At 53.1% G+C, this 9820-nt stretch overlaps 1 protein-coding gene across 1 annotated transcript; it reads left to right on the forward strand.

The window, feature by feature from the left end:
• Positions 1-591: 591 nt before the first annotated feature.
• Positions 592-9141, forward strand: BSG (basigin (Ok blood group)). Its single transcript, XM_010001841.1, has 9 exons — positions 592-610; positions 896-1243; positions 2754-2910; positions 4340-4428; positions 4843-4970; positions 5174-5447; positions 8351-8375; positions 8703-8770; positions 8879-9141. The coding sequence occupies exons 1-8, from the start codon at positions 592-594 to the stop codon at positions 8758-8760; spliced, it is 1098 nt and encodes a 365-aa protein (XP_010000143.1). The 3' UTR covers positions 8761-8770; positions 8879-9141.
• The last annotated feature ends 679 nt before the right edge of the window (positions 9142-9820 follow it).

Consider the following 9820-nt stretch of genomic DNA (forward strand, 5'->3'; position numbering starts at 1 on the left):
CTTTCCTGCTGCCTTGAGCAGGCTCTGGCCATTTGCTCCTGGGGGTGGCTGATGGCCATGGCTGGGCTGCCCCTGGCCAGTGGCCCCAGGATGATGGAGCTGCAGCTTTCTGCAGCCTGGAGGCTCAGGGGTCTCCCTTTGGACCTTCTGGCTTGGAGCGCTGAGCCCCCTGGCCTCTGACTGCCAGGGCAGGTTGAAAAATACCATCATTCTAGCCTGCAGCTGCTTCTGCTTTTAATCTTTATTTCCCATTCAGCTCTGCAGGCTTATCATGCCTGAGATGAAAAGTCTGGTTTTGCTGTTTGTGTGACAAAGCCTGGAGGCTCAGGGGTCTCCCTTTGGACCTTCTGGCTTGGAGCGCTGAGCCCCCTGGCCTCTGACTGCCAGGGCAGGTTGAAAAATACCATCATTCTAGCCTGCAGCTGCTTCTGCTTTTAATCTTTATTTCCCATTCAGCTCTGCAGGCTTATCATGCCTGAGATGAAAAGTCTGGTTTTGCTGTTTGTGTGACAACAAATGTTACATTTCCTCACCTTGCAGACTGGAAGGCATCCCTCCCCAGAAAAGCCATTACCTCAATATTGTGTGAAGATGTTTGCCCCGAAGGCAGGTGCTGCTGTGGGTCTCTTGGGGTAGTGGCAAACACTGTGCTGGTTGGGGTGCTCTGGCTTTGCAGCAGAGTCTCAGGGAGTGTTGTTGGCTGGAAATCTAACGATCCAAAATAACAGCCCTGTCAGAGCTGGGCAGAGTGTGGAGGGGGGGAGAGGGAACATCACACTGATCAGAGGATTGTTCGTGGCCTCTCCTCAATGGCTGATTTTTTTTTTCTTTGCTTGTAGAGGGTGAATTCTTGCTTTGCACTAACACTTTGCACTAATACCTCTTCAACTCATAGCTGGTTTTATAAAGTCACCGCTGTCTCAAAAGAGACTGACTCAGGACAGCGTGGAGTTGTACTGCGAGGCGATTGGCAATCCCATCCCTGAGATCCAGTGGTGGTTTGAGGGAAACGAGCCCAATGAGACCTATGCTCAGCTCTGGGATGGCGCACGGCAGGACCGTGTCAAAATCAACGCCACCTACAACCTGCACTCCACCAGCACCATCTCCATCGCAAACCTCACGAGCGACGACTCGGGCATGTATGAGTGCCGGGCCAGCAACGACCCCGACCGCAACCACTTGTCGAAGAGCCCCAAAGTCAAGTGGATCCGTTCCCAGGCAAACGTTTTTGTCATTGAACGTGAGTGGCCACACTGAGGCCTTGGCACTTGCTCAGACACCAGTGTCTTGAGTCTCCTGCCATGTTCACCCCTGCACCCATGTCCTGTGGCTCCCGAAAGCTCCCCTCACCTTCCCACCCCAGCTGTAGAACCGAGAGACTCCCACCCTCTTATCTCCCCCACCACCCGTGACTTGACCCAAAATGGTCCTGCTCAAAAAGGGTTGTGGCTTCCCAACCAAAACACCCTCCGGGAATCCTGCGCCTTTTCCAGAGCCAAAGACCTGGAACCTCCTGCTTATTCCCAAGAGCCTTCAAGTCCTGGTGCTGGCTTGTAGAATTGAGTCTTGACTCTGCAGTAGACTCTACCCTAACCACCACTGACAAAGCAGCCCTTCCTTGCAGCTCGTGCAGCTCCTGCTCTTGCCAACAGTCCTGCTTTAAGCTTGCTTTCCTGCTAGAGATCCAAGCTGTGGGGAGCAAAACCTGCTTTGAGTTTCCTGAGATGCAACCATTTTTGAAAAGGCCGTGTCTGTGTGACACTGAGTGTGCTGTAGTGGCTTGTTCGTGGGAGTGACCAGGTCCCCTCTGGAGCCAAGCTCTGGAGCTGCCTTGAGTTGGAGACCTGGGCCAGGGTGAGGGAGTTTAAAGTCCTGCTAAGGTCTGACTGTGAATCCTGAATGTAGCAGAGCAGCCTGGCAGTCTTCCCAGCATAAAAGTGCTAGGGAACACAGAACTCCAGCAGAACCTTGTTCCAGTGGGATTTGGGTAGGATGAAAAACAAAATACCTTTCAGCCCTGTGCAAGAAATGTTCTTCCAGGAGACTATGGGGAGAAGGGGCAGGAACTGTAGGGGCACCAAGTGGTGCTGCTGCCAAGGGCAGCAGATTCCTTGGGTTGCCTCCTGCATGTAGAAACACTTGAGTCATCTTATCTTGCATAATTTACTGCTGCTTGGCACATGGAGGCCCAGGACCTTTTGGAGTCAGGGTTCTGGGTGTTCTCCCTGGAGTAAATCTAACCCTTGGGCTGCATCAGATGTTGCCCATGTTGCTTGCACAGATCTTGTTTGCTGCCCCTCGCAGCAGAGGGTCCATTGTGGCACCTGGAGGTGTCTGAACCTGCTCAGGCTCTGGGGGTGTTGGCACAGCCAGTGCTGAGGTGGCTCAGGAAGCAGAGCCAAGCTGGGGCAGCTGCCCTTCCCAGCAGGACCTTCCCATTTGAGCACTGGGCTCTGCAGGGCTGCAGGGGCAGCGGAGGCTCAGGACTGCCCAGAGCACCCAGCAGTGACCCTGCCCAGGAGGGAGCAGCTGCAGGGGCAGCTCTGCTCATGTCTGGGTGCAGTCAGGCACCTGCTTTTGGAGCCTCTCCTCTATTGGTACCATCAGATGTGGTAGGAAACTGCAAAGGTAAGTGGGAGCTATGATAGAAACAAGGAACTGTGGGGTTTGGTGACTGTGTTAGAGGTTCTTGGGCAGGCAGGTGACCTCTGAAATACTACTTCTTAACTTGGGTTGATTTATTTGTGCAGGTCCAGACATCAAAGTTAATGTAAGTTATGTTTCTGGGAAGCTAAACCTCTCCTGCAGCATGAGTGCACCATACCCTGCCATCGAGGGCCACGAGTGGACGCATGGAGACAAGGTCCTTCAAGCAGACACGGAGACAAATGCTTTCACCAGTTACATGTGAGTGTCAGGGGCAAGGCTAGATAAGGATCTGAACATAGGGGACAGGTCTTCTACCCGGTGCAGCTGAGGTTTCCATCAGCTGAGCCAAAGCTGAGTGCTTTGCTGAAGGTGTAGGGTTTTGGGAGAGCTTTGAGGGACCCTGCTCTGGCCAGGATGTCAACTCCCTGCATCCCAGAGGCCACGTGTGGAACAAGAGGCTCCACTGAGTGTAGTCTCTGCCTCTGGGTTTTATGTACCTTTCCAAAGTCCAGCCATTCTTCCCAAACAAGCTGGGAAGTTGCCTGCAGGTTGTGGTCAGTGCTGGGGAAGGGTTTGCAGGGTGTAGCTGAGCAGAAGTGGGAATACCAGCCGTATTGTAACAGTGCAGTGAGCTTTCCTTTCCGATTACAGTCAGGCCTGGCTGGCACTGACCCAGCAGCTGTAGAGGCATCATGTCCTTTTGTGTGGCAGTGCCGACGTGCCTGTCTCCCCATAGCAACAGGGAGCTGAACAAGGATTAAAGTATTTATAACCCAGCCTCCCTCGCGTGACCTCAATTCCTTAGCTGAGTGGTTTTTGGAAGTGGGAAGTGCCGTGCACAGCAGAACTGACAAACAGCCTGTTGTCCCAGTGCAGCCACGGGACTGAAACTTTGCTTGTCCCTTCCCTCCAGTGGGTATTACTGAGCTGCAGAATGAGATGTTTGTTGTGGTGCAGCATAATCCACTAAATCCCATTGCAGCCACTTTACACAAAGGAAAATGGGAGAGTTCTCCCTATGCTTGGATCACTCCAGAGTGGCCCAGCCAGGGTGTTCCTCTGCCACTGCTTTGCCATGAGTTTCAGTGGGCTTTCCTATGTGGGAAGGGTAGCCTTCCACCTGAGCTCCTTGCCTGTCTCCAGAGATGACCTGCAGGGCTGACGGGGTGTGTGGCCATGTCCTGGGCTGGGCTGACCAGAGAACTCTCTTGCTGCCCTCCAGATCCTGCTGGGTTTGCTCTGCAGGGTGTGATTTTTTTAATTTTTTTTTTTAATTGGCCAGTGGTCTGTGTGGAGTTGGTCACTCCTGAAGCCTGTGTGATGCTCTGTGTCTGGTGCAGAGCTGTCCTGGTGCTCCTGCTCCCTTAGTCTGTCACACCTAACAGTCTGGGTCTTCAATTCATTCTTACTGGAAAGACCCTGATGGCAAGAATTCCTTGGCTTAGGGAGTGAAAGCTGCTGTTGTTCAGGATTCAGAACACAAGGTCTGGGTGATCTCTGCCATGACAGACCTGTAGAATGTCCTTTGCTTTGCCTGGTGTGGAGGGTTGGGCTGCAGGGGGTGCAGTGTAAATACTGGCCACTGGAATGGGAGAATCTACAGACATCAGCAACAAGCAGATGTTTCTGTGGGCCTGGAGTTTGGTGTCCGTGCTGAATGCTCATCTGACACCCTGGTTTTTGGTAGGATTGAGGGGAAGATGGAGGAGCACTCTGGTGTCTATGAATGTGTCTACAAAACGAACCCAGTGATTAAAGGACAAGTGAATATTTCAGGTAACTTCATGTGTTTGCTTCTGGGTCCCAGGAGGGGAGTGGGAAAGCTGTGGTCTCCTGAACACTTTGCTTTGGTATCTTTCCAGCTTCTTGAAAGGCTGCTTCTAGCCCTTATTAGCAGAGCTGCAGGACTCTCTGGGTTGCTGCCAGAGTGCTGCATGGGGCAGCTGCACTTTACCAGGCAGCTGAAGTGTCTGCAGGGTCAGCCCTTTGACCTTGCACTAAATCAGCCTTTTGCTGTGGGCATCTTCCCACAAGAGTGATGAGAGAGGGGCAATGCCTTGTGGACAAACCTGTCTGAGCTGTTCTCCAGCAACTTGTCTTGCTCTGAAAATGCCAAAAAGCTGGGCAAGGGAGGGGAACAGAAATCTTCACCTTGTTATGATGAAGTGTCTTATTTTTCTCTGGCTGCAGTTTCACCCCAAGTGATTGCATACAAGAAGTCTGAGCATGGGAATGAGGGGGACACAGGTGTGCTGACCTGCAAGAATCCCTCCTTCCCCCCTGTCAACTCCTGGGTCTGGTACAAAAATGGTCAAGAGGTAAGTGCTGTGGTGTTTGTTCTTTCTCCCGTCCTGCCTCCCAGCCAGGAGCTGGAGGACCTGGTCCCGTTCAAACTGGCTGTGTCAGAGCAGCCTCCTCAGTGCCACGGGCAGGAGGGCTCCTGTGCTGGCAGGACCTTGCTGGTGGGTGAGCAGCTCCCTCTGCCAGCGCTGCCTCAGGGCTGTGTCTCTGTCCCCCCAAGCCCATCGTCAATGGTTCTGGCCGATACATCATCAAGTCCAGCGGCAACAAGACGGAGCTTCGCATCCTGAAGCTGAGCATCGAGGAGGACACGGGGGACTATCACTGCAATGCCACCAACTCCCAGGGCTTCGGAGGGGCCATCGTGAACCTGCGCGTGCGCAGCCGCCTGGCAGCGCTCTGGCCCTTCCTGGGCATCGTGGCCGAAGTCCTCGTGCTCGTCACCATCATCTTCATCTATGAGAAGAGGAGGAAGCCAGATGAGATTCTTGATGGTAAGAGGTGCCTTGGGGTTAAATCATGCTGGGGAGACCAGGTAGCTTGTAGGGTGCAGGTAAAATGTTCTTGTAGAGAACTTGGAGTTCCCCATGTCAGTCGGTGTTAATGAGAGGGCTGCTGCTCAGGGCACTTCTGGGAAAACCAGGGTCGCCTTTACCAGGCTGTGCTAGCTACCAAGTTGCAAATAGTTGCAGTGTTTCTGACACTCCTCAGTGAACTGTGCTTTGGATCTGGAGTGAGATAAGATTCAGGTGGGTCAGTCTGACCCTTTGTCTTGCCAGTTTCTCTGCACTTTGCTCAAGTGCTTCATGCCAGTGTCTGCAGGACTGGGATGTCTTTAGCAGTTAACATTCTGGAGAAGCTGATTTGTGAACAGGTAGTAGAGCTGCTCTGGTGCTGCAGAACCAGAGGCCTGTGTCAGTATCTATCTCCATGAGACCAGGCTGGGCTTAATTCAGGTTCAGTTCATGGATCTGTTTTGGGTCCTGAGATGCACACATCCTGCCTCCCAGGGACTTCCTCAGAGCCCCGTTATCTTTAATCTGTGCTGGAAATATCTGCTCCTCCCTTTCCTTATCGGTGAGAATCTGTATTGTGTTAGCTCTGCTGACCCTGCCTTATCTGATCCAGTTAACAATGAAGAGTAAACCCTTGGGATCCTTCCTGCTGGGTCAGGCCCCTCAGCCCTCTGCTAGGGAACAGCTTGAAATATCCCTCCCTGATACAGGGTTGGAGTTCTGCTCAGGACAGGCTTACAAGCAGATGTGTTGCCCTCTGACGCCCAAGGCTGGAAGGCAAATGTCTTCTTCAGGATGTTGTAGCTGCATCATCCAGTGAAACAACTATGGCCTGTGTGTGCTGAGGGATCAGGCTGGTCCAGATTGTGTGGAGTGCTGACCTGTAAGAGCTCAGCAGATACTGACAGGGTGTGTGGTCTGAAGTGTCCTGATGCTCCTTGGCCAGAGCTCTAAAGCTCGGGTTCTCAAGTGCTTGGGGATGAGATGTGTCAGTATCTCCATGAGACCAGGCTGGGCTTAATTCAGGTTCAGTTCATGGATCTGTTTTGGGTCCTGAGATGCACACATCCTGCCTCCCAGGGACTTCCTCAGAGCCCCGTTATCTTTAATCTGTGCTGGAAATATCTGCTCCTCCCTTTCCTTATCGGTGAGAATCTGTATTGTGTTAGCTCTGCTGACCCTGCCTTATCTGATCCAGTTAACAATGAAGAGTAAACCCTTGGGATCCTTCCTGCTGGGTCAGGCCCCTCAGCCCTCTGCTAGGGAACAGCTTGAAATATCCCTCCCTGATACAGGGTTGGAGTTCTGCTCAGGACAGGCTTACAAGCAGATGTGTTGCCCTCTGACGCCCAAGGCTGGAAGGCAAATGTCTTCTTCAGGATGTTGTAGCTGCATCATCCAGTGAAACAACTATGGCCTGTGTGTGCTGAGGGATCAGGCTGGTCCAGATTGTGTGGAGTGCTGACCTGTCAGAGCTCAGCAGATACTGACAGGGTGTGTGGTCTGAAGTGTCCTGATGCTCCTTGGCCAGAGCTCTAAAGCTCGGGTTCTCAAGTGCTTGGGGATGAGATCAGTGTTACTCCTGCCTGATGGACACAGTTTTATACTTTCCTGGTGTAAAGTAGTTATCTGTCCCTAAAAGTCTTGGTAGCTTTGCCCCCCTTGAGAGGAGGCAACAGTGAGCCATTGCTGAGCCAGCTCGGGGAAATGCTGCTCCTCATGGAATGTGGCTGGGAATTGGCTGCTCCTAGTTATTGGGGATGGGGACAACCTATGCTTGGTGCTGTGTCCTTGCTGGTGTTATCTTTCCACTCTTCCTTCTCTGCTGCTGGGTCCCACCTTGAATGGTAAGTAGAAGATGGTTCCAGCTGTGTTTCTGCATCTGTCCTCTCACCAGCTGCTTGCAGATCTTGGTGCTCAGGGCAGTCCCAGTGCTTAGAGCGTGGCCCCTGCTGCTCGGTGCCATATGGGGGGAGCTGGGACTGCAGAAGAGATAGTGGGGACCCTTCTGTTGGAAGGTGGCAGATTGCAAGGAGCTGGTGAGAGGCCCAGGGCTTGACACGTGTTGGCAGAGATGTTTCCTTAGCTGTGCTTCTCAGTCTAGCAAGAACGTGCAGTGTGTTTATTGTGGTTTTACAAAATGTGTGTGAGGGGGAGGAAAGGTGTCCTGCTGCTGGTGCTTGAAGCCTCATTCCCAAAACATCCTGTTTGGATTCCCCTTCACTTGCTGGTGGATGCTGTGCTCAGGTCTGGGAGCTGCTGGGTTAGTGCTGAAGGGGAAGAGCTGCAGGGAGATCGGGGGGGCTGCCCTGTGGTGGGTTGAGGGCTCTTGCCCCCTTCCAGGGCAGGTGGTGGGTAGAGTGGCTGGAATGCTGAGGGGGCAGTGGGAAACAAGATGTTACCAGTCAGAGCTGCTGCAGAGACTGTCTGGACACTTCCCTGTGATTTCTGCTCCTGTGGCCTCCTGGGGTACTGGGGTGTGCCTTGGGGTTCAGGAGGTGCCAGAGCTGACCTCTGAGTGGTGGGGGTGGCAGTGGGGGCTCTGTCACCCTGCCAGCCCAGCATGCCCTGTTCCAACAGGAGCCACTGTGTAACAGGAGCTTATGCCTAAGTTTGTGCCTTGTTGAAGCTCAGAGAAGCAGCAGCTTAGAACTCATGCAGGGTGTGGTGGTGGGATTGGAGGTAGCCCCCTGCTCTGCTGGTGAAACAGGAGCCCTGAGGTGACCTTTTGGGTTCGGGCCTGAGGGGGCAGCAGTATCCAGTTTATCCAGTAACCTGCCTGGAATGACAGGCCCCTCAGTTTTAAGAGGTGGCAGAGGTTACTTACATGCTCTTCCCTGACACTGTTTGTTCTTTCTTTCCCTGCTGTCCTCAACATGAAGATGATGATGGAGGCTCTGCACCACTGTAAGTACCTTGCTGTTCCCTGTGTAGCCAGATTTGTTCTAGCCAGTCATATCCCTCCAGGGGACCCTGCTCTGGGTATAAAAAGATAGCTGGTGTGGGAATAACACCCTCACTTGCTGGGCAGGAGCTTCCCCCCATAGGTCATTTAATGTGCCCTGTGTGTAACCCACACCCCTGGGGATGGTGCCAGTGCCCCCAAAGCTGACTCTGCTCTGGTATCCCTTCTCTTCTTCCCTTATCTTGACCACCTGTTTGGACCTAAATTGCAGTAGGGCAGGGTGGGGCTTTGTGCTGTTTATTTCCTCACTGCCCCTCTTATTTTCCCAGGAAAAGCAATGCCACAAACCACAAGGACAAGAACGTCCGCCAGAGAAATGCAAACTAAGCTGGGCCAGGTGAGAGCAGCTGCAGGGCTGGGCTGACCCTGCAGGCTGGGGGCTCTGGGGGGCCCGAGGGGCCAGGCAGCTGGGTCATCTAATGGGCTTTTCTTTCTCTCCTGCCAGGTGAAGTGTAGATGAAGAACTCATCTGGATAATTATTTTTTCTTCTAATTTTTTGGTAAAATAGCACCATGAAATATTCTAGTGCATCCTTGCTTCACTTTCTAAAGAAACTTAAGTTGTAGAATCTAAAATACACTTTTTTTTAAAAAAAGAGTTGTGGGAGGGTTTTTCTACCTGTAAGTGTAAATCCCTTGTTTATGGTAGTCTAGGTCACTGGCTGTCTCTGTCCTCAGTTTCTTCATGTTGGAACAGAGGGGCTAGGAGAGAGTAGAGCTTCTCTCCCTCCCCTCTGGGAGGAGGAGGGTGTGCTGGGTAGGGCCACTCGACTGCCCCCCTGTCCCCACCTCAGCATCTGAGGCCACGCAAGGGGCTGTGGATGACAGACCTGACCACACTGGTGTGTGTGGTTCCTTGTGCTGCAGCTCTGCAGGTGGCTGGCACAGCCTGTGTCCCAGCAGGTCCGTTGTCCTGCCCTGTTTGTGTGAGTTGGGGAGATGCTGCTCTGGTGATGTCTGGGGGTGACTTCATCTGACTGGAGGGCTTTGGAAGGTGGTTCTGTGTCATTCCCAGTGCATCACCTGGAGCAAGGCTGTGTGGAAGTGACGTGTCCCACAGCCACTTGGCCAGGGCCACCAGGCACATCTGGTGTGGCTCTGGGGGAAGCAAGAGCAAAGGGCTTGTTCCTTGGCATGTGCTGCAGCATTTGGAGCTGTGAGCTGGGCCAGCCTGAGGTGGGTGGGAGCCCCTCAACTCCCCCAGAGCTGCTGCAGGCCCCTTTTCACCAGACAGCCAGGAGGCAGCATTAGAGCTGGGTGCTGGATAACATGGATTAACATGTTTCTGGGTTGTTGTATCTTCAGTTGCTGCCATGGGGGATGAAGCAGAGTGCAGGGGCTGCAGTGCTGGGTGCAGTTTGACATTGTGTTCTTGTGCTTTTGAGCC

The sequence above is a fragment of the Chaetura pelagica genome, unplaced genomic scaffold, assembly GCF_000747805.2.
Source record: "Chaetura pelagica isolate M959 unplaced genomic scaffold, ChaPel_1.0 scaffold1407, whole genome shotgun sequence".
Lineage (NCBI taxonomy): Eukaryota > Metazoa > Chordata > Aves > Apodiformes > Apodidae > Chaetura > Chaetura pelagica.

Bases quoted from the DNA above. Each gene is read 5' to 3' on its own strand.
- BSG (XM_010001841.1), top strand. The intron at 1,244-2,753 runs GTGAGTGGCCAC...TTATTTGTGCAG, and splicing joins AAACGTTTTTGTCATTGAAC to GTCCAGACATCAAAGTTAAT. The intron at 5,448-8,350 runs GTAAGAGGTGCC...CTCAACATGAAG, and splicing joins GCCAGATGAGATTCTTGATG to ATGATGATGGAGGCTCTGCA.